The sequence below is a fragment of the Simochromis diagramma genome, unplaced genomic scaffold, assembly GCF_900408965.1.
Source record: "Simochromis diagramma unplaced genomic scaffold, fSimDia1.1 OVJJ01000816.1, whole genome shotgun sequence".
In the NCBI taxonomy this organism is placed as follows: domain Eukaryota; kingdom Metazoa; phylum Chordata; class Actinopteri; order Cichliformes; family Cichlidae; genus Simochromis; species Simochromis diagramma.
The window spans coordinates 8328050-8353275 of record NW_024386908.1 but is presented as its reverse complement, the minus strand read 5'-3'; the positions used below and the strand labels follow the sequence as shown (position 1 = coordinate 8353275).

Here is a 25226-nt window from a genome sequence, read left to right as displayed (position 1 = left end):
AAGAATCAGTAATAAAAAATAAAAAAAACTTGCCATCCCTAAGTAAAAATTTAATTTTCAGTGATATTAAATAACTTTGAAGTTTTCAGACATGTCATTAAAAAGACTGCATTAATCCAACATCTTAAAAGGTCCTGCACAGACTTCACTGTAGTCTATGTGCTTATATTTTGGCAGAATGGCCATAAGCTGACTGGCAGAACTTGTGGGGAAGTGTACAGTAAGTGTTGACAGTGTAGGACTGCACATGCGACTGCTCCCATTAAAGAGATAAATATGCCCTCTTTAATCTTTACAACTGAATGAGCTTATCACTCTCCCTCGCACAACACATCATTAGACCGTGTCATGAATCCTCTGGCGTTGTTTACACTTTGATTTACTGAGATGAAAACATTTTCTTCAATCAGACTGGCAGAGTTCTCAGTACAAGGCCTGTCAGCGTGTGACAATCAACCATGAATAGCAAACATGATTAGCAGCTGCACGAGGGGAATTGTAAAGTTACAGCTGGTTATAAATATTGTGACAAGATTATTGCATGATGCAAGTCACGAGCAGAGATTTGATGTCTGTGCATGCAGTGACAGAAGAGATGTGTGTAAGCATGTGCTGAGTCCAGCATCGACTTTATGTGACTCATATAGCTACAGTAAATCTGTATTTTAATATTACAGGCTTTAAAAGAGAGCTGACACAGTTTCTTCTGTGCAGCCTGCTGCTCACACATCCAACACTGACTGGCTATATTTATAAGCCATTACATAACATGTTAAACTGCTCATTGGGAAAACTGAGGTGACCCAGTTAAGACAGCAACCTGGCTTAATATTAATACTCAGAGAAACAGAGAGAGAAAGAAGGGTGCATGGTGCATTCATACTGTGTTAGTGTGCAGCCGAGAGGAAAACTTTGCACAGATAATCAAGTGGTAGTAGAAAGTGTGCATAAAGTAAATAAGCACTGGGGGTGAGAGGCATGTGCACTTTATTATGCTGTGTATACAAATATCGTGCACGTGAAGGACGTACTTGTATGCTGTGCTGTGTAATCTTTTCAAAGTAACTTTTTAAATATGTGAATGGAAGTCAAGGTGGAACCGAAAGCTACTTGTTTATTTACATTTCTATTCTATGAAAATATACAGGAAGCATCCTCATGCATGAGCTATACTCACCAGCCACTTTATTGGATACACCTTGCATCAGGTTGGACTCCTTTTGACCTCCAGTTCTGCCTTCATGGCACAGATTCAACAAGTTTCTTGAAACGATCCTCTGAGATTTTAGTCCACATTGATGTTGCTGCATATTTGTCATCTGCACATTCATGATGTTAATCTCTGGTTTCATCAAATCCTAAAGATGCTCTACTGGGTTGAAATCTGGTCACTGTGGAGGCCATTTCAGTGCAGTGAACTCCAGAGATGTTTCGAGGTTTGTGACATGATGTGTTAACCTGCTGGAAGAAGGATGGCTACACTGTGGTTATAAAGGGATGGATGTAGTTAAAGGATGCTCCATTGACACTAAAGGGCTACAATTGAACCCCCACCACCATTCTGAAGTGATGGCAGGATGGATCCACGAGTTTCTGTTGTTTATTCAAAACTCTGCCCAAGCAACTCGAATGCTGCACTTGTTACCTGTCACCTTTAAAGGTGGTCAGCCAAGTAGAAGCTCCAGAGGTCCAGATGCCTTCACACAAGCTCTCAAGACTACCATGACCTGAATTACTGAATCTATATGGACTTCTACATATTTTGGTCGTAATGAGTGGTTATTTGAGCTGCTGTTGCCTTCCCAGCAGTGCAATGAGTTACTGCCATGTAACTGGTTGATTAGATATGCATTAACAAGCAGATGTACAGGTATAAAAGCAGCTGTGAGTATCACACAGCTACAAGGGTTTCATGTACTGCATGTGGCTCAATGTAAAGCGTTTTTAACCCTAACCCAGGATGACTAGAAAAACCCATCAGTGCCTGAACCACGGAAGTTGTACTGTCCATGATTGCATAATTAATTTGAAATGAGCATTGACTACCTGTGAGCACCAGCGAATAATTATAGTACGAGTGCCCTCCTGCTGTGCTTCTCTGTGTGTAAACTGAATACAAATGCAAAGCCCTCAAGGTCTCTGAGAAAGCCAGTGTGTGTTTATGACCCCTGCTGTGATTAATTGTCATATTAGTCTGTGTGCGTGCTTGAGTGAATACAGTCGTCTTGGCAGCTCCACAAGGTGTGTGAGCATTTCCTGCTGTGACAGCGTACACACAGACACACAAAACTCACACTGACTGAAAGTTCACGAGTTCATTTTGAAGTCAGTCACGTCTGAAAACATCAGATTACAAGTCAGCAGGCGACTAAGTCAAAGTGATGCATTAGCCATTTGACTGGTCTATAGTATAAAATAATGCTTCCTGCTGAGACGCACACATTCAAACTCACAATTATTCAGGAATATTTACATGAATGAAGGCGAAAGAGGCACATCTTTACTTAAGGTCATTTTTACTGATTGATTTCTGCAACATACAAACGTGTGTGTGTGTGTGTGTGTGTGAGACAGGATGGGGCTGAGGGGGCGTGGCTGAATGAGAGTCCCACAGGAGGCGATGAGCAAGCAGCAGCGAATCACATCGCTTATGGTCATGCCGCTAATGATGATTGGAGGGCAGAGGGAAAGGGTGAGTGCGGGCAGGCGGGCTCTCTCTTAAAGGCACAGGTGGGCTCTTTACTGAGATCGAGGCGTGTGCATGAGAGAGTGTGTGTGTGTGTGTGTGGGGAGTGGAAGTAAACAGAAAAATGAGGATAACGAATTATAAGAGAATCAATAAAGTTAAAGACAGTCTCTTCTGTTGTGCGTGGGCATACAGATGTGTTGGAAATGACAGCCTTTCTCAAAAAAAAAAAAAAAGGGAAAAGGCAGAAAGGAGGGCAGGAGTGGGCGAAGATTAAAGAAGCAAAAACAAAATGGGAAGTAAGTAGGAAACGACAGATGCTCCTTGTAGAGGACAGGACATTCATCTCAGTTGCGCCTTTTAAAAAAGAAAAAAAAAAGTTCAAAAAGAATAAGAAATGATGGAGAGTGAGTGAGAAACGTTGATGTTTGGGTGGGGAGTGGGGGCAGTGGACTTGTGTCACAACAAACAACTGCATATACAAAAATAACTTTTCAAATACCATTTACAAAAACAAACAACCAATATTATCATCATTATTAATATTATTATTACAATCTTGTTCAGAGCCCGTTGTAGTTATCTCAAAGAGGGCTGGGCTGGCAACCTCTGCTTTTCCTCTGCCAACCAATTAAAACTTTGTTTTTAATCTAAGCATATAATTCCAAAAAAAACAAAAAAAAAACAAAGAAAAAAACAAAAACAAACAAACCCCTGAAATATTTGCCAGAAGCAAAAACAAGAGGGTAGCAGAATAATTTACAGTTTAAAGAAAAACATTGTGTAGAGGGAGGATTCATCATCATGCACTGATTTTCTTACATCTTCTGTTAATAGGAACATTTAGGAGATAGAAAAAAAGGAAATCTGAAGTATTTTATACCTAAACTGTCCTGTACAGCTCTTTATAAAACAATGCATATACTGTATAGTTATGGCAGCTAATGAAAGAGAACAAAAAAAAAAAAAAAAAAAAAAAAAAGGAGTAAACAGTAGTAGTCCTGGGTCCCTGGCTGCTGTTGTCCTATTGGATCATTGTCTCAGAAGCAGGTAAAGAACAACACGCCGTCAGATGAGAAACCAAACAAGTCTGACTTATAGAGAAGGCTTGGAGGTTTAATTTCAATCTGTCGAGTCAAAGGTTCAAGCGTTTCAGGCGATGTGTAACATTCAGACTCCGAAACACCGGGGTTTGTCGTGAGCAAACTGGCAGCTGAAAGGAAAGAAACTTTCATGGTCGATCAGCTGAGGTTTGGCAGAAGGAAAGAAACCCGACAGAAGAACAGCAAATAAACGGAAGAAATATGAGTCCCGAGCAGACGAGCCAGAAACACAGAAAGAAGAAAAGAGCAAATAAAGGAGGGCTGCCATCAGCTGTCTTCTCTGAAAGGTGGACTAAGGCAGGCTCATGGTCCCAGTTGTGAGAGTCAGAGTCACAGAGCTAACAAGTTCAGCTTTTTCTGTGTTTAATGTCATTTTATCTCAAACGTGGGTAGCTTAGAAAAAAAAATTCTCCAATTCATTAATTTAAGGTGGGACTGTACTCTTTGGTTCAGCTGCTTGGAGCTCACACATATATAACTACACTTTACACAAATTCATTGGCTTTAATCTTACCGTTTTTGCTTTCAGACTATAGACTGTATATAGAAGATGTAACCACCATCTGTTTTTGATTTCAGTTTTTAAAACCTCAACTTTTCTTTTTCTTTGACAGGTCATATGATCCGTAAGTGCTTAGTATTAGATTAATAAAATGCTAGAATTTCACTCACTGACACTGAAGCACAAACTTCTTTGATATGTCTGTGCAACAAGTCAGATACAAAAATGCCCCATAAATCACCAGCATCGCAAAAATGCTTCCTGTTTGGGTAAACCTGTCAATCAAAACAACGCCCCCCACCCCAGCTTTAAGCCTCACCAGTACCCATGTGAATAAGTAATGTAAAAATCCACCCACCATATTCTTTATATAAAGGGGCAAATAAGTTATAGAGCCCAAAAAAAAAATGCTGGAAATTCAGAGATTTTAATATGGGACTATGGACTCTATGAAGCCTCAAGTGGCCACTACAGAAACTGCAGTTTTTGCTAGTTCGTTCTCATTTTTTTTTTTTTTTTTTTTTTTAAAGCTCAGTTAGTTGCCACTGAGACATTGACACGACTATTACTGCCCGCTGCCATAAAATCACCAGCTGCACTTTAATGAACACCACAATGGCCAAACTTTGTTAACCTGTCACTCTGGCAGAGAAGCATGGACGTGTAAAATAGCAGAGCTAACAACAGCAGTGAGAAACGGGTAACAGTGAGCTCTAGCGCTTTTGTTTCCGTGACGATCCTTTGTAATGTAGCACCAGCACTTTGAAACAGGGAGAGAGAGACAAAGAGAGAGCACCCTGGCAACCTGTGCATACCCAACAGAAATGGGTAACAGATTATCTAAGTTCGCTTTCAAGATTGTTGTTCGTTCAGTAGGAGGCAACAGACAACTTCTGGGAGTTCAGCCTCCCACAGTAGTTTTTCTAATTTAAGGTAATTCCTGATATAGGAGGAAAAAAAAATTCTCATTTGGCTTTAAACAAAGCGCTCAGCCTGAACACTTTTTATTTATATTTGACATGTAACAGCCTTAAAAGTGAGGTGTCTACAGCTCATGGAGGAAAAACATGCCCGCTCTTAGTCTTCTCTCCAGTCACCCCCCCCCCCCCAAAAAAACAAAACAAAAGGTGAGAAACCCCCCCCCCCAGGAATTATCCTTTATTAAAACAGGGAAATAACTGATCCCAGGTCAGCATCTAGAGTAGTCAAACCTGCCAACATCAGCAAGCTGAGGAGGAGAACATTCTAGCCTCTTGACTGTCCCTGCTCGGCACAGTGGCACTTTGCAGGGAGGACTGAGGAGGAGGAGGAAGAGGAGGGTACTGGCAAACAGTCACTCAGAAGGTTTTTCTATGAAATGCGTAGCATCTATCATCTTGGTTTTTGGACCAGCCAGGTGAGGTCGGTAGACCCCATCTCCTGACAAGGGAGGACAGTGGTGATGGACGGGCAGCTGGACTGTTCCATCATGTCCACTCCAGGGGGGGTCGTCGAGGACCTTTGGGCTGAATGCAGCGGTTACCGAACCCTGGAAGGAGAAAATGTCTTAGCTCAGTTTGTTTTACCTCAACACCAGAGGGAAAACCTGCCTGTTCTCAAGAACCATCAAACGTTTTCTGCACATGTAGCCCAAAGCGAGCTTTCTGATCAGCAAAATCAGCGGCACAAATCAAAACATGATGACCTTAATAGAAACCATGTTTGTCAGCAATATTTCCTGCACAGATTCACCATTTATGTTCCTTCAAAGGCTCAACTAGTAGAGACTTGAACAACAACAGTATCCAATCACAATTACAAAATAAAAGCCGTCTACAACAAATGAGACAGTAGACTTACCCACCCAGCTCTGGCTTGCTGTTGTTGCTTGTTGTGGTGCCAGCAGATGGAAGGTCGGCTGGAGAGGTTGTCGCACAGTCAGACGCATCTACACATAATCAAATGCAACAAGAAACACAGATTAATGGGGTGGAAGTATTCTTGAAATAACACTGGTGTATATGCTACTCATAATTCAAGTCAATTACATTATAAAGCAGATTTTAAAATGAGTTCGTTAGAGTGATATAGATCATGTGAGAAAATATAACAAAAATGAAGTCAAGAAGACAGAAAACATGCTTAACAACAAGACAGTACAGGATAAACATACAAGACTCTTAAAATAACTGAAAACAAAATGAATTACAGTGAAACCTTAAATGTTAAAATAGTGTAATCATTAAAAACTACCAACAGCCGTAGAGAGCGTATGTAACAAGTAGATATACCATAGCTTACAGCATTTATTGCTCAAGTTAAAAATATACTAGTCAAAAAAAAGAAACTCAAGTATTGTGTTTTAAATAGACTTTAGTTTTAAAAAAATTTTTTAGGAGATATGGCCTCTGGACGTGATTCAAGCAGTCACTTGTCTGCTCACGGACCACACAAGTAGATCGATTTGCTGTTGAGGAGCTGCTCTCCATTCCTGAATGAGTGCAGCCACCTGCTGTGCAAAGATCATTGATTGTGGATGCCTCTCATGAACACACACTTGTATTGTATGTTCTGAGACCACCGGCTTGAGAATGCAGAAAATTTAACAAACACTACAAGAGAGGTTATTTGTATCTGGTAAACAATCATGACCAATAAAAGTAAATGCAGTAAGAAGATGTTGTGTTCTGGTCTAGTGGAGAATCTACATTATTGTTACAGCTAGCTGCTAGCCCATAATAACCGTTTGTGTACTTTGCACATCTGTGGTACCCAGCTGTATCCCAGAATGCAAAGCACACCTGACCACATGAAGGACTTAGCTCAAACCGGCAGCATACACGTAGATGCAGTTTGCTCGGATTGCGTTCACACCATAAACAAAGTGCTCTGGCGTTCTGAGACCATCTCAGGGTCTCGGTGGGGTTGCTTTGGTATGCACCCGAGTCTGATTACTGCGTTCACACCTGCACACCAAGAGGGGGAGGGACCGAACCAGAGAATAATTTAAACACACCAAATACCACAGGTGCAAAAAACAGCCTACCAGGTTAAAATGTTGTAGAGAGAAATAGATTTAAGACAAAGACAAACACACAAAAATGTGTGTTTTTTTTTGACGAGGGCTTTAAATGTTTATGTATCAACACGTCCCACGAGACAACATCTGGTTCACTAGGTAGTGTTACATCTGTGCAAAAATTCAAACATTTCTCTCCCATGAAAGTTTGATGCTAAAAGCCCAGCTTGCAACGCAGCCTTTTTATACTTAAGAAATGCTCCTAGTGAGTTATACTCATAAAAAAAGGTAAAAAAAATATCCCCACTGAATTAAAGTCAAATAAGCTGTCATAGCCACAGTAAAACTACTGAAGCAATAAATTGGCATTAACCATCATCACACAATTCTCATAGCACAGATAAGCATATGCACTCATTATAATTGCAGCTCTCTCTAGACATGTTTTATCTTTTTCACTCGCTTTTCCCCCTCCTCCTGTATCTCTGTTACTCTCTCATCCTCGCAGCGGTTTTTCTGACCAACGCTGTCAGTGTTATCATCGGCAGGCTAATTTGTAAATCACCAAAGGTCCTTTTCCTGCTCCGCTCTGCTGGCCGACTACTGTGAGCACAAAAAAAAATATCGGGGAACATGCAGAGAGGCAGGGACGGAGAGTTCAAACAGAGGTGAGAGATGAAGAGAATTAGTGGACTAATGATTTGCGCGTTCGCACCTTTATGTGAACTCCACTCGGCTGAAGCTGATGTTTTCGCTTCCAAAGGGTCTGGCGGAGAGGAAGACAATCGGTGAATTTAACACAGGATGGGCGTTTGAGGACAAATGATCAAAAGACACACACAATACAGCACAAACGCACACACATTCCCACATTCAGACACACTTAAAAATCACAGTCAATCCTCAAAAAGGTGCTCCCAAGTTGTGCCTGCATTTATGTAAAACATTTGAAATAATTAATTGAACCATAATGATCCGGGCGCACACAGCGGACAGCCTCTTAAACTGCTTTTCTTTAAATTAACCTCATCTTTCTGCCCTCTTGTATCCATGTTTCTATTTGTAACTCGCCTCCCAAAGCTGCAACTATGACAGTCTCCATCTCTGCATGGCTGAAATAAGCAATGCTGACCTCTAGTGTTCCAAAACTGCCAAAGTACCTCTCAGCAGTGGGTTAATTCTTAACACAAACACCTCCTTTTCATCTCATGTGCTCCCTCGTGGTGGAATATTTTTAATACCGTTTTCTTCCACTATCAGAGGAGCTGTGCAGGGAGGAAGGGAAAAAAAGGAGAAGAACAGCAGAAGGCAGCAGGATGGTCGCGCTAATGGCGAGTCAATCCTGTGAACGAGAGGCCTCCTACCTGCAATATGCGAGTCCATCTGGTTGTTTGAAGTGAGGATGACAGAGACTGAGGCCCCTACCTGTTCATACGCTGTACTAGGCAAGAGAAGCAGAACACAGAAAACCAGTTTCCTCCTGTTTCAGCTCACATCAGAGGCTGCCGACTGCATCAAACAACCACTGCTGCCTGGCTTTACTCTCACTACCAAGTTCGCGAAAATATGGCTAAACCACACAGCAGCACATGAATCTTTGATCCAACTGCCTCTTTCCCCGCCCTTTTGTTAAAAGAAGGACAACACAATAACGTGGCCACCCAGTCAATCCACACCACTGGGTACACACCTGTGGAACTTGACCAATGCAAACGCACCTGTGGCCAGTATGAAGGACTCAGGGGTTCGCTCGGGGAGAGGGGGAGGGGAGTCGTCGCTGTCCCAGCAGTCTGGGTTAAAAAGGTCAGAGGTCAAATGAGAAGCAAGGTTAACTACTGGCCGAGAAGAAAGGCAAAAAGATCGGCAGTCATATGGAGACAAAAAGGCAAGAATGTTAAATGTTATTTAATTTGTCTGCATATTGTTACTTTTTTATACAGATATTCACTGGTTCTATTTGGTGTATATCGTATTATCATTACTTCATTTTAGGGATCAGAGAAATGTCCGTATAGTCTCATGTTTGCCATGCTGGCTGCCACTGGACTACTGGCAGATAAGATGACATTGACCCTTGGTAGTGTCACTTAGCGATGTGCTCATTTTGTCCTTAAAAGATCTGGGATCCAGTTTTTGTTCAGCAAAGTTACATGTCATAGCTACAGTTTCTTAAAAATCTCTTCTTCAAATTCAGCATAAATAAAATAAAATAAACTGTTTACGGCAATATTTTTTCATTGTTTTGTGTCGCTGTGGCTATATTAATTTCTTAAAATTCTGTCTTTCTCTTATATTTAAAATAACCACACTACGGATGGACAAGCGGCTGTTTTTATGCGTTGTCGTTAGCAACAACGACGGTAACACCATCGCGTGTCCGCTTGTTTATTTTCCACATAAACCTTTCACAATAAAGCTCAAGATCCAGTTGAGACTTTTCAAAATAAACTGAATCACGTGAAAAAGTATGCAGAGTATTTACGGATGAGAAGTAAAAAAAAGAGCCGTCAGGTGCTAAAAAGTAAACCTTAGACTCAAACGTTAGAACAGGCTTTTCCCCGCAGCACGCCGTGTAATAAATACTCAAAGAAAACGGGGGCCGTTACAACTTATGACTAAAAATGTATCGTTTCATGCATCGGTTAAAACACTCGACTCCAGGTACATGACGCCCAGCTGTAAACACTTCACGCAAGTTGAGCTGCCCGAGATTCACAGAATTTACAGAAAATGTTAAAATTTTGTGATTTATATCGTTATCAGACGATAGATGTACTATATCGGGATATGAGATTTTGGTCATATCGCACAGCCTTACCTATAGGTGTGAATGTGAGTGCAAATGGTTTGTCTCTCTGTGTTAACCCTGCAGGTGACCTGTCCGGGTCGTAACCCCCCCCCACCTTATTGGTAGCTGGGATATGCTCCAGCACCCCCGTGAACCTTATAAGGATAAGCGATACTACAGCAAGTTAATATCACTGTAAATAATGAGGTAGAGACAACTAAGCACAGTGACTGTGTATTTTAATTTTAAAAGAGTGCTGTCATTAGCCAATGCAGATAAATATTTTTTTAAGTTTATTTTGATTTTATCGTCTTTTATTCACACTTTTGTTTCTGGCAAAAATAAAATACACAAATCAATTTTAAAAAAATCCCAAATGTCTGAAAGTTTTTAGGTGTAGATGGGACACAACACCACCTCAGCTTAACTGTATGCTCTGGTAAATGTCATCTTGTTTGCAGACAGTCCAATCACAGTCAAAAACGCAAAAGCTTAAGAAATGTATTAGACCACCTGTGTTAAAAACAAGAAAAACATTTTGTATTAGAAATGGATCAAAAACTGATTTTTTCTGTAAACTGTACATATAAAAACTCATGAATAACGTGATAATTATATTTCAGAATTAAAAACACTGTTTTGATTATTTTTATAATTATAAACTACAACATTAGCTGTATATATTTGATCCCTCCATAATTTCCTGCTCATTTTGCTTAATTCTTCTTTGTTTGTTACAGGCTTGTAAAGCACTGTGAGCTGCACTAATCTCTCTAAAATGGGCCATTACAAAAGGTGTGAGTGATTCATTGGCAATGCAGTCAGCAAAACAGGCAGCCACCAGCTTTCTATTGACCAACCACAAAGCAGCAATTTGCTCAGTGCAACTCCTCAACAAAGCAGCCATTAGATGCTTGCAACCAATCAAACAGCAGCTGTTAGCTTTTCATAACTGAAGCACTGCTGCAGCCCAGACAGAGTGTGAGAGAAAGCCAAGCAGACTGAAACAGTCGACGTCAAAACAGACACATTTTCACATCCGATTTTAAATATTGGAAATACTCTAGGAGAGCGTGACATCAGGTATAATGCCAGAGATTCAATGGCATGTCAGTATATTTTGAATTTAAACTGCACAGATGATTTCAGCCCAGTCCACTCAATTTCACGTGAGCTCAGATCAAAGAAAGAAGAGCAGCAGGAGAAGTCTCAGTCCTCACACCCCACCAGGAGATTAAAACCCACTTCTCCTTGTCACAATCACATCAATCCCAAACAGCGTGACACTGTCTGTTTGACCCAACGTGCACCAAAGTGGCGTAAGTGCATTCATCAGTATCATGCAGTGTTGATCTTTCCCCATCCAACATGCACAGTTTTCTGCTCGCAAACACACAAAACAATTTCCTTCATCCTTTCTCCCATTCACAAATTCCCTCACTTAGACAAACACACATAAACAAGCTGAAGGAGGAAGAGTTGTTTCCACACATGTCCATATTTGCAGCATTCCTCCCAAACCAACCAATTAGTGAAACAGTCATGCTTTGTGTGAGACTCACTGGAAACTATCTCTCTCTGTTTTTGTTGTCATTTCCTCTTATTCCTTTCTTCCATTCCTCCTGTTTTGCCCTCTCCTGGCCTCTAACTCCTCAGCAGTGAGAACACAGTGTGTGTGTTGACAGATATAGCTTGTCATTAGCTTGTTGTCTGAGACCTCTGGCTCCTTACTGACCCAGAAAATTACTCAACTCTGTGATGTTTTTTTATTTCCTGAGTGTACAGTAGTTGAGTGTGCAAGCTTACTTGGTGCCTTCATGTGCATTTCAGAGAGATTGTTCTTGACTATTTGCCTGCTAAACCTCATTGTTTAGTGTTTAGTTTTCATAGTTTCGTGGATAATTTCACATATTTTAAAGAATTGAGAAGGAAAGCAGTTCAAGCAACTGATCGACCTACTTGCTATGGATGGAGAGACCGTTGGTGTGATCTGCCCTGCAATTGACATCGGCGACACCTTTCTGACCGGCTGCTGGTCTCCATGTTGAGAGGATGCCGTTACGGTGGCAGTCGCTGTGGATACGCTTGTATGAAAAGCTTCCTTTCCTCCTCCGGACATCTCCTCGGACACCTTCCCCTCCTCGTCCGAGTTGTCAGAGTGCAGGGGGTTGGTGAAACTCAGGGCAGTCCTAACAGGTGTGGAGGAGGAGGAGGAGGAGGAAGAGGAGAGGTGGGAGGAGGAGGATGAGGATGGAGCCACACGGTCTGAGGAGGAAGAAGAGGAGGTGGTCTTGGGGTACTGTTTGTCCGGGCTGTTGCTGTGTTGAGTCCACGCTGCGTGGCCGGCTTTCAAATCCCCTCCCTGCTTCTCCACCTTCTCTCCACTCTTTACAGGAAGGTGGTTCGGCCTGGCGAGGCTGCCTCCATCTGCTTGACTCTCTCCACATCCACAAGCTCCTCCCTCTGTGCCAGAGTCCTCTGACAGAGAGGAGCTGGATGTCAGAAGGGACTGACCAGTGCGAGCTTTAAATGCGTGACTTCTTTGCAGTGCGCAGCTGTTGTTACTAGAACTGGAGCCTTGTCCGCCGGCTACTCCCATCGACGAGGAGGTGTCAAAGCTGCGAGGTCCTTCTTGCAGTGGCACCTTTTTAATCTCAATGCTGAGCTTCCTCTCGATTCGAGGAGCACCAGAACAATCAACAGCTGGGGAGAGGGGCGAGGATGGGGTCTGAGTCTGGCTTTGGCCTGATTCTGACTTTGAAGACATTTTGTTGTTGTAGTTGTCATTGAGATCCAGACTTGAGACCTGACTCTGCTGTTTTCGGCTTAGTTGCTCTTGATCTTTCTGCTCTGAGGGACTGGTCTGTTTGTTTGGACTGGGCTCTAGCCGATTCTGCTGCTGGTCTGTGTTCTTATCCTGAAATAAACGTAAAGTAGAACAAATGAGACATGTAATCTCCCCCCCCTTCACAAAAAGCAAAACATTCACACGCCACCAGAAATCTTTGATGTTCAAGTTAAAGTTCAGAAAAAGCTGATTAAGCAGGCCCCACACACAAAAAACAAACATGAGATGTAGGAGAACAAAACAACCTTATTTATATTCATACATTTTCAGACTTCTGCTGTTATTATAGACTGTGAGCCGGTTGTTTTCCCTTCTAGACTGCAACTTAATTATTCTGAAATAATAATTTACTACATTTTACTTGCACAAAAACAAAAGAAATCATCATAACAGACACATAGATCATGGAATCAGCTGCAGTTCTTTAGTAATGTTACGGTTTGTTTAGAACATAAATAATGTCAAAAGACAAAAATGCAACTTTTTCCAATGCTAAAAGATAAAGATTTCCTTTTTACAGCATCTCATTTTGATACTTCCTGTAAAGTTACACCTATACCTACATGATGGGAACTTTTCATTGGAACAAAAACAACTTAAACAACTCAACTTGGTAATGAACTTAATTTTCCACTTAAATGTGTAATTACGTGCTCCTAAACCAGGACCACTGTAATAACAGGGAGTACCCATGTCAGAGGGCTAACTCCTACTTTGTGGTCTACGTACTGGCTGCGTCCTGCCCCATCTGTGATATCTTCACAACTATGTAACTGATGCCCCGTGAGCATGAACGAGTGGCACAACACACACACACACACACACACACACACACACACACACACACACACACACACACACACACACACACACACACACACACACAAAATAACCCCCAAAGCAAACAAAAGCGATGGATCAACGACAGAAAAAGCTCGAGTAGCCCACAGACAGGATGTACCACATATTTTTAACACTGCCCCTCTATCAGCAGTCCCTGCAAGTATATGGACATCTATAGTTGCCAACAGACTGCCCACGCACTATCGTTGTTAAATCACAGCTTCCCCATCATTCAGTCTAGGAAATTCCATAACCATTAGCTGACTTAATATATAACAGGTTTTACCAGACCAATTACTATTCTTATATCCGTGCAACTTCCCATGTACAATAAAAACCCTTTAGATACATACCATGCAGTTCTATACACAATAGTATCCTATAAGTTGCCAATTTTTAGTTTATGTCCAGCTCACCTCTGTCACGTTGTGCTGCGCAGTAGCGAGGACATGGATGACGGGTTTGGGATGGTAGCGGTCATTGTCCTGTCGCACGTTCGTGACAGTCGGGAAGGCTGACGGAGGAGATGGGGTCAGAATGGGTGGTACGGGGTGAGCCTCTGGGGGTTGGAGGATCTCTTCCTTTACGTCGCCTTCTACCTGCGTACTAGACCGAGAGAAAGAGAGGGAGAGGAAAAAAAAGAAAAGCCCACAAGAGTTTGTTACTGAATAAATATTACAGTTGACAGTGAGAGTGACAGGCTTTTGATGATCTTTAATGAGACATTCCTACAGAGCCCAAAATTCATAAAAATTATTTTTTTACTGTTAAACTAAACCCTGGATTTTCTAGCCTGGATAAAAAGTTAAAGTTTTGTGCTGCGGGTAAGAAAATCAAAATGATGCAATGGCAAGAAATTCATCCTACTGATCAGGAAACGCCCAGAAATTCTGACATCCTAAGAAGGGCAAATTACAAGACTTATATGACGAAATTAACTTTTAATCTCATGTACGTATAAAACTAAAAGTAGGTCTGTGCTATGTTTTGTTCACCACTAGATGGCAGAATTTGAAAAAAAGTCTATACTTTTAGCCCTGTAGAGACAAATTCCATTTCTTATGTGATATTTTAAGACTTCTGCTCTCACCCATATTATGTGGCTTTAACAGTGACATAACCTGCCAATGTGCCAAAGTGAAAACGGATCAGTGCTAAAGAGTTTCATTTCTCAAAATATAAATGGTGCTGTAACCAACAGTCTAAGACAGCTTTCTTCTTAAAGTATCGAAAGTATTTTATTCTCTTCCGTGCAGCTTCCTCAGAGCACAGAAGCAGAAAAAGACAAGTGTCAGTAACATGACAGCATCTATGGCTATTCAAGATAAGTTGTGAATGATTACTTCACCGTCCCACATAACTTTACCACATGTACAGTATTTTAGTAATGTAGCCTACTAATAAATAGTTCTGTAAAGCTCGCAGTGTAGGTGTGTGAGTTGCATACAGGATACAGTGGTTATGACAAAGCTAGCCACAGAGAGATGGAAAGTGACACAAGAAAATATTGTTCAATACATTTATATGCTGTACGCATGCAAAAATATAGATACAGAAAAGCAGTCAAAGGAAGTGGTGGTGTACCAATTTAGGAGCACATGACCAAGACAAGAGCCAGCATACAGGCTGACAGCACATGATGCTGTGTGTGGATCAGAGGCAGGCAGACACAAAGTCAGACACTGAAGTCGCAAGCTAGAAGCTCGGGGGATTTCCTTTCATTGAGCAACTTTGGAGTTGCAGTCAAACCATAAAAGCCTTCCTCATTAAGCCTCAGAATTGCAGCACAGAAGACGTTCTTCTTTCACAGAGGCTTAGATCTGCCGTGTGTATTCTTGTTTACTTGCTCTTCCAGACAAACATTTGTTCACATTTTTTAATAATAACAGGCTAGGATGCACACTAGATTAAAGAGCCCAGCTGATAATGGATTCTTAAGGCCGGTGCAGTTTTGATGTTCTCCAGAAATGTACACTTCCCAACCCAAAGAGTCTCACACACTAGTATTTCAGTGGACTGCCTTTAGCTGTGATGTGGCATTGTTTCAACAAACTTAGGGAGTGTTAGAGGATTTGGACCACTGTGTAAAGTCTTTTGCAGCACATCCCAAAGGATTCTCAGACGGGTTCAGTTCTGAACTCTGATGATCGATTCATGTGCAAAAATTATGTCTCATGCCCCCATGTGAACCCAATGAATCCTGGCATTGTCATCTTGGCCTATGCCCGTACTACCAAAACAAGACAAGAAAACAAACAAACAAAAAAAACACTGATGCAAAATGTAAGCAGTGTATTCAAATAATCAGCTGACCAATAGAAGCAACCCAAGAATCATAAAACTGACCTCACAACCTCAGTAGGCACTAGGCACGCCCGTGATGTGCGTCTAGAATCCATGCTTTACATTGCCAAGCAAACTGACAGCTACACAGCTGTTTAGTCCCAATCTCTTGGGTTCTCTTCACATTTTGCATTTAGAAATGATCTTATTTTCACTAATAAACATAGTAATACTAAACACAGTAATCTCAAACCACTTTCCTTATAGATTTATTCCTGACCACACCTGACACTTTAATTGAACACTTCATAACGTAGCATCAGTAGTTTCTGCTTCTTTTGCTTGATGCAAAATAACGTAACCTTTCTGAAACATCTTTTCCACGACCCCGGGACATAGTCTTCCGACATGTTTTAAGCAATTATCCATTGGAAGACTGTTTGCATTTGCTTCCTTAAATTAAGTAGCCTTTTTGGCTAAATTGTGTATTTCACAAACTAGTTAGAAACTTGGGCTCGTGTCAAAATGACCACATCCACAAAAATATGACTACTTGACATTTCCTAACAAGAAGGCTATGGACATACAAACCTCCAGTATCCCAATATGACGGGCTAATATCAGCTAATAATATAGGCCACTGAATAAAGCCAAACTAAGCTGATTGTATTGTAAAACTAGAACTCGTGTGCATAACTTTTCCTCCAATTCTTGGAAGGGTGGGCTGTTCCAGAACAACAGCATATTTAGCTTTCAGGCTCAACATAACTTAAACCAGACACCACTATCTTTTTGTTTTCTTTAATGAAAACTTTAATTACCCATGAGAATTTCTTCTTCTATGTCATCTTTGTTGCCTGAGCAAGCATGAGATATTTAACAACACAGATTCCCAACTGGATCCGGTTATTTCCATGGGGGATTATAGACATTCGGATGCCACAAAGATTTTTTTTTTGGGCCCTATAAGATGAGATGAGATGAAATTTTAATGATTCCTAAGGGGAGGTTGAGCTGTTACAGGAGCAAACACTAATAAGTCACTGAAAAACAAACAAGGCGTAAAGAGAGGAGAATAAAGAAAAAATGAAGCTGCAGGCAACTCAGTGACAACTGCAGCATGTATGACGAAATGTAAACATGTATTACAAAAATATAAGAGTTTAAATCAAATGCAGAAAGTACTAGTACTGCTGCTTTCCTGAGGGATCTAATGATTAAATAAAAAAGCCCAAATTATTCTGTTTAATGATAAAAGATGAAAAAGATCCAAGATTTCTCTCGTTTTGTTCAACAGAAGCAACAACACTTCAATTCAGCTCACTCTAACTTTTGCTAAAAACTGCTAAAACTATCCTGCAACAATGTCAGTATACAAAAAATGTATTAGTGTCATGTTGTCAACCAGCACAATGTCAAAAATCAGTCCCATCATGTTAGGACACTGGTGACACAATCCAGAAGAGTTCATTGTGACTATACCAGGATCTGCCCACAGTGTTCTTCATATTGTGTAGGTAGTAGGGGTGGGGGAAAAAAATCGATACTGTGTAGTATCGTGATATTTTGTTTGCTAATAATGTATCGATACAGGGACAGCAGAAATCGATATTTTGTTACAAAAAAAGTTTTTGTGGACTGGAACATGGTCTGACTTCAGACTTTTTCTGAGCAAGAATCCTGACATTCCTTCACTGTCCAAATATATTTAACTTTTTTTTTTGGCAGCAATAAACATGACAGTTTACTTATTTTAATTTAAGACATGTTTTATTTTAATTAAGTTTAAAACTTTTATTTAATGTAAAATTATATTTTGTTTTAATTTACTTTCAAATTCTTCAGTTGCTGAAGGGGCTGCATAGTTTTCATAAATTTCATAGTTCAGAATAGCTATAATTGTACCAGATGGTTGCATTCAGTTAAGTTGGACTAGACTGTAATACAAACCGTTCAGTTTGTCAACAATAAAACTGACTGAAATGAGAGACTGAGTGTGAGACTTTGATATTAGATAAAATAAATATTGATAAAGTTTACCTTTATGTACAGAGTCTGAATATCGCAAAATATTTAAAAAAAAAAAAAAGGCAATAATATCGTATCGTGCGTTAAGTATTGTGATAATATCGTATCGTGGGATGTATGGTGATTCCCACCTCTAGTAGGTAGCTCCGTTTTCGCCTGCTAAACAACCGCTTCCCCATTGTGTCCTTTAAAGATGTCCTATAGTGACTGGCACCGACACATGAGCAGCAGATCCAGTCGTGCAGGGTGTAAAGTGGGAGGGTCAATGGATCAGACTTGTTTTTCCAGCACATCCCAGGGATGCTCGATCAGAATGAGATCTGGGGAATTTGAAAGCCATTTCAACACCCTGAACTCTTTGTCATGGATCTCAAACATTCCTGCTGAAGACTAAGGAGTGTATGTAGCATGTTTGCCAGTTTAGGTAGGTGTAACAGTCACATCAGTGCCACAGCTGCTTCCACTGGCTTGTGTTCTTTCTATTATCTTTTGCCATCTTTCCCCCAACATGCACCTAGCCACAGAGACAAGGTAAAAGCGGAAGTCTGATGTGTTTTAGCAACCAGCAGTAGAGTTTTCAGAATTTTGGTTTAGACTCCCTTCAGGTCTTGTGGCATCATTGAGTCATGCTCAGTTCTCCTGTTTTGGTAAGTACTAATCATTGCTTACTGGGAACACATGACATAATGTGTTGGAGATGCTCTAATCTAGTTGTCTGGTCACTACCTTGACAAAGTCACTCACTTTAGTTTCCAAGTTCAGCACATCAACTTAAAGAACTCTTCACTTGTTGGTTAATAGTGATTATCGTGGCCAGTGTTGGGAAGGTTACTTTTAAAATTTATTCCATTACAGATTACAGAATACATGCCCCAAAATGTATTCTGTAACGTATTCCGTTACGTTACTCAATGAGAGTAACGTATTCTGAATACTTTGGATTACTTAATATATTATCATGCTGTTTACAACTACGTGAATGTACTATTGCTGTGATTTATTACCGTTACCGAACCGTAGTAAAGGGACCTCTGGCTAATACGTGGGGTTCGTGTCGGGCTTGTAGCCGAAAAAAAGCTTTACTTTGTTGTCTGGGTCAACTTTTCTTGCAAGAGACAGAGAGAGGCGTTGAAAGGCTGCTCCAACGGAACTTATTGTTTCGGAGGAAAACACAAACACAGCGTACAGTCGAGTCTTAATAGCTTACTTACACCTGGGCTCGTCAGGCACTCTTCTTGGCTGCAGTGGTTATTATTATATTTACATGCTTCCAGCTCCTGTTTTTGCTCGATGACAACTCTACTTTTCCTTTTTCTCCCTCCCTCGCTCACAGACACATAACGGGTATGACAGTCCATTCTCCCTGCAGCACGGACTACACTGCCTATGATGCTACATTCTTTAGAGCATTCTGCCTATCAGCTTAGCATAACAACAACAACAACAAAAAAGCGCTCTCTCACCCAGGAAACACGCAGACAGAGAGCGTCACCCTGTAACCATGGCAACCGTAACGCTGCCGCCTGGAACAACAGAACATGGCTGTCAAACAAAACCCAAACAGTCCTGACCCGCCACAATATGAAACAGGGAAGTACCGCCGTGTAATCCATTTATTTCAACAAAGTAACTGTATTCTAAATACCACCTTCTTAAACGGTAACTGTAACGGAATACAGTTACTCATATTTTGTATTTTAAATACGTAACGGCGGTACATGTATTCCGTTACTCCCCAACACTGATCGTGGCTCATAGGTGCACACACAAGATTATTCGCTAATGCATACATTTCTCCTCTAAACCTTAAAATCCTTCATTTTCACTCATAAATCAATCCACAGACACGCAAAAACAAGTTTGGAGCAGCAGGTGGTTGCGGCTTTGGTGGTCACAGCCAGAGCTCTGTGCCTGCCTCACCTTCCTCAGCAGAAAACAGAAGGTAGAGGATGCTTTGTAAAATTAAAAGCAATTAGAGGAGTCACTATACAGCATCACCCATCTTTTGTTCCACTGGGACAACTAAAAATGTGTATGATATAATGTTTAACACTTGAGTATCATACTATTGCTCACATTTTACTACCTCAAAAACACAGATGTCAGTTTTGTTACGTCATAGGTTACATCACCAAGATGCTACTGACACATTTTAGCCAGAAGCCCAGAAGTATTGAGGTTTTAAACCCATCCCTAATGGCAGAGCATGAGTAAAAGCCATGACTCCCTCGAGTTCCTGCAGCATCTCCCCTCCACCCTTCTCTCTCTCTCCCTCTCTCACAACCAAAGATTCTTCTACACATTTACACCACTGCAGGACCCACTGGGAGTGTGGCCGGCAGAGTGTGGTTTATGTCTGTAAAAATAGCTCTCGCCATCAATAGAACACTCTCAGGCTTAAACTAGGCCTTGACATCATTTCTTTATAAACACAGGGATGATGCAGAGAAAGAAAGGAACATACTGATAAGAAAGAGAGAGGGAGACAGCATACACTCCTCACAGGGTGTCCTGCTTCAAGGAAGTGTTTCTACTTTGGCAGCTTCTGCAAGTTCCCATTTGTATGTTTTACTAAGAACAGGAAAGAAACAGTCCAGTAAACAGATAACTTGTAGGTACACACTAAGATTAGAATGAGCTAAAAATGTCTGCTCTCTCATAAAACTGCCTTGTGCAGGAGACGAATTAAAGAAAATGAGAAATTTAGTGCAGTAAAAAGGATACGTTGGCTCTTAAAAAATGTAATAACCCCAAATGAGTACTTTCCTCAAGGTGCAGCTCAATCTGCATAATGTCTAGAGGGGCTTTGGTGGATCCTTTTTCATGAGCTTTAGCTCAGGTGTTTTGTTAGGCTGTCTAGAGGATACTCTGCAGGCATAGCAGCTCTTCTTTGGGCTTGTTCTGTGCCCTTCAAATGGCATATTTTCTTTATCTAAAATCATCCTGTAGTAGATCTGCTTTAATGTTTACTTACAGTCATTGTTCTGCTCCATCACCCCTAAAGAAAACTTAACTTGGAAAATTATGTCGCTATCAGTGAGAGAGCAGATGTCCATAAACATCATCAAGATTCACTTTGATGATATCTCCACTATGCATCAGGCTTGAATACGCCTATTTAATGACATGGTAACACAGATAGAGACCAGTTCATTTATGCTGGGGGACTTTAACATATCCCTACTGATTACTGGAGAAGGGAAATTCCTTCTCTCCAACCCTACCCATTCTAAGGAGACATGGGTAGCCACTGTGTGGTGCCCAGGGATTAATTCCAGCTGTAAGCGAGTGCGCTTCAATCAAGGACACGGTGACAGGAGAATTATCCTAGCATGTCATTTCTTTGGAAAGAGAGAGAGCACTAAATCATCTTCACATGCATTAAGGCTTACGTACCTACTAACTGATGCATGATTTGAGAACCCACTTCAGCTTTATGCAAATTACGTGTTCACAAAGACAACCCTTTGAGGTTTGATTTTTATCATCTTTAGCAAAATATTTGTGTGTTTTGAAAAAGATAGCTCAACCAGCTCCTCGGTGTAATAAAATGCCTGATAAATTGTTGATATCATTAGCCTACGGGTAGGTACACTTTTTCCCCCAATCTTTGCTGTGAATGTTTAAATTATATATTGTCCGCAGAAAAGAACAGTAGCATCAGCCGTGTTATTAAAGTGGAGTTTGTCAGCTGATAATTATTTATTCAGGACAAAGAGTAGCAGATCACTTTACATCTTCTTGCCACTATAAATGTAATCACGCTGATAATCACAGAGCCATTGTTTCTTACATTAGCACAAAAAATATGCTGTCAAAACAGCAAATCTTTAGAAAATGCTTCCATCCATCCATTCGCTTCCGCTTATCCTTTTCAGGGTTGCGGGGGGCGCTGGAACCTATCCCAGCTGTCATAGGGCGAGACAGGGGTACACCCTGGACAGGTCGCCAGTCTGTCGCACGGCTAACACACAGGGACAGACAACCATTCGCGCTCACATTAATTAGACGGTGGGAGGAAGCCGGAGTACCTGGAGGGAACCCACGCAAACACGGGGAGAACATACAAAGTCCACACAGGCAGACCCCGGCCTGATGGTGGAATTGAACTCAGGACCTTCTTGCTGTGCGGCAACAGTGCTAACCACTGTGCCACCATGCTGCTATAAAGTGTTTTGCTGTGTTAACGGGGAGAGGATATTTCCAGGTGTGGATACATCATGAGTAGAAAGAAAGAGGGCTCTACGAAAAGTGTACACCCCTGCAGGCCCGAAAGGAAGAGACAAAAGACAGCAGAGAGAAGCAAGATTTAAAATAATAATAATAATATAATTGAGTAATAAGATGGAGGAAAAATGTATAAGACTGAATGACAAAGAATAAGAGAAAAGAAATCTGTATTTATGAATGCGGCAGATAAAGTGTGTGTATGTGTTTGAAATAAATTGCCTGCATTTGCATAAAGGACCGTTTGTTCTCAAAGAGAAGGAGATGAAAAATGTAACAGTTCTGCTTTAACTAGCCTTGGGTTGTGGTGTGTTCAATGCCATGTTGTGTTGCAGAGCATTGCAAAGTGTTGCAAAATGATCTATAAATACAGCTCCTCCTCCAGTAGGAGCAGCAGACAAACAGAAGTTAACTTTGGTAAAGTGGAGGCTGTTTGTAACTTTGGGCTGATGGGGAGCTACACTGTAACAAAATACTGGGATATTATTTCTTTTTTTTTTTTTTTAAATATGTTTTCTGTGTGTTTTGTGAGTTCACAGTGTTCTCCAACAAGCCACCTCTCGCCTGGCGTGAACGCCTGTGTGGGCTTGTTAACTAATCTGTGTTGAGGACGAGGTAAAGCAGGTGAAAACTAAAACGCAGAGTCGACCAGTTGCAAACATCCTTAATGAAAAACAGGCTGGAACGATTTAACGATATAAGGAGATAAACTGAAAAAAATAAATAAATGTCAGACAAATGTCCTACCTGCGAATGCGGGGAGGTTTTGGAGGTGGAGTGTCCCATGTATCATCCGATAATTGGTTGCTTGCTTTGTCAGGACTGCTTTCATCCTGGACAAACACACAAGAGTAACAAAACAGTTGGACACGACATTTGTGAAAAGTGGAAAATAAGGGAAACCCTCTTATTTTTCCTTCCTGTCATATTTAGATGCTGGAGAGCAACTACCATCATCCCTACTTTTAGTTAATCGATATATTTTGTTTTTTGTATACGTGTTTGTATATTTACATGAAAGATGAAGCATATTTTTCAGCAAGGCCTCTGGACTAACCCTCTTTCTTCTCACCTAAATGTCCCTGAAGCAGAGGTAACAAGTTGCTACAAAGTTGCTTCACCAAACGATGAAAGACTTCTTCTGAAAGAAGCCCTCCCCCCAACAACAATTTTTCTCTCCCTTCCTCCCAGCTCTCATCTTTCCTCTTCTCCCCTGTGACTCATTAGTTTGACTCCCTCCCCACTCTGGTAATGAGAAGATGACAGGCCAACTTCAGTTGTCAAACTCATGACATAGGGGCAAACCGGGCCATTTGAACACTCTAGTCTGCCGAAGAACTAAATTCTGATCTAAGAAAAGAGGGCAGGAACACAGCTTCTTTGGCTCCGTATGTCCACGTATGTTGTGAGAACCGATCTAGTGGGACTGTTTCCTGTGAACAAAGGCGGGCGTGAGCGTGCGGAGAAACACGTGGGATGCGTGTATGTGGAGGCTTATTGTTCCCAATGCCACAGAGATCACCTATGTGGGTGTTTTAGTCACCAACAATGGCTGACTGAACATGAGTCAATGCATGTATGGACTGAGTCAGTACAGCACAGCAATACTGATGTGCTGTTTGTGCGTGCGGCGTTTTTCTTGGACTTGCAACTAAGTGAGATAACAACAGGGTCACGATCAGCAGCTACAGACTTGTGCTGCAGTTTATGTCACGCTTGGTGCAAACCACACCTTATCCTTAAATGATTAATAGCATAAATTTTAAAACAAGGGAAGTAGTGATACAGTTTGTCCACATTTTAGAGCCGCTCAAAGATATATTGAGCTCCACTTTACAAAGTATGTCAGCAGATTCTTTTCTAATGTCAAAAACAGTTGTGTCCGTCTGTGTGACCGTGTCTTGCGAGGGTCGCCCTTTCCCAACGGATGTGTTTTTCTATTCTCAGACTCAGAGTGCATTATGGGAGAGAAGTGATGTCACCAAAGCTTCCTAAGCAGGAAGTGAGCTTCTGGATTGCTGCCAGCACACTGTCTCATCAGCTCTGTATCCCCCCTCCCCCCACACCTCCCACAGTCTTAAGATTTGCCAATCTTAAAAGCTCTCTCATTGATTCCCATTTCCACCATGTCTATGTTTTCACAGGTCAGGTGGAGCACTCATTTCTTGATGTTACCTCACCTGATGCTGCTTTGCGTCATTTTAATTTCTCTTTAGGATTAAAAGGCTGTGAAATGGCACCACCTCAACACAGCTAGCACCTAAAGCTTCCCATCTTCTTCAGGCAGAAACGTTTGACACAGAAACTGGTTGTATTACTTCAGAGGCCACTGGTGTAAAATGCTGATGGGTATTTGTGTATCATGTTGCATATGCTGCACTTAAACTTGCATTTGTGAGCTTGTTTCTCTTAAAAAGCAACTGAAGCAAACATGCCTCAGAAAGAGGCAGCAGATTTATGGTCTGGTATTTTATCTGCTCACAATACATTTATTATTACTTGCAATTATTCTTCACTTACAGTAACAGCAGTTTCTGTTTATATCACTTAATGTGCTCTACTGATTTCAGCTTCTTACAGTGAAGCTTGTGCAGTCCTTCTATGGTCTAGCTCTCTAAATATAGAGCAGCTTGTAGTCTCTTTAAGGCTGCTTGATGGGATGACAGGAAGAATCTATAGTTAAATGATAATTTGTGTTCCAAAACGAGATTAGAGCATGAATATTTAAAAACACAAAGTTTTGGTGTCTTTCAAGTTTGGGAAATAATATTTGTCCCTCTTTTTTGTGTTGTTTTGTTCTTTAGGCTGGGTATATGCTGTGCACTGTCCTAAATGAAAGGTCATTGTGAAAAAGCATGGCATCGGTTCATATCAAAGTGTCCATATCTATGAGCCAAGTAGCGAAAGAAAAGAAAAAAAA

The 25226-nt window shown here is 41.1% G+C and overlaps 1 protein-coding gene across 5 annotated transcripts in view; it reads right to left on the bottom strand.

Moving 5' to 3' along the window:
- Nucleotides 1–2499: 2499 nt before the first annotated feature.
- Nucleotides 2500–25226, bottom strand: part of ptpn12 (protein tyrosine phosphatase non-receptor type 12) — a 54973-nt gene continuing 32246 nt past the window's right edge. Inside the window, exons 12-18 of one of the 5 annotated variants that reach the window (XM_040035238.1) lie at nt 23054–23139; nt 14185–14374; nt 12037–12994; nt 9008–9079; nt 8005–8055; nt 6135–6218; nt 2500–5819 (exon numbers count right to left, since the gene is read on the bottom strand). In XM_040035238.1, the coding sequence (XP_039891172.1) occupies nt 5758–5819; nt 6135–6218; nt 8005–8055; nt 9008–9079; nt 12037–12994; nt 14185–14374; nt 23054–23139 (1503 nt within the window). In that variant the 3' untranslated portion in view covers nt 2500–5757. Of the gene's footprint in view, nt 5820–6130; nt 6219–8004; nt 8056–9007; nt 9080–12036; nt 12995–14184; nt 14375–23053; nt 23140–25226 lie in introns of all 5 variants that reach the window. The other 4 variants (XM_040035239.1, XM_040035240.1, XM_040035242.1 and 1 more) reach the window with 4 other exon arrangements.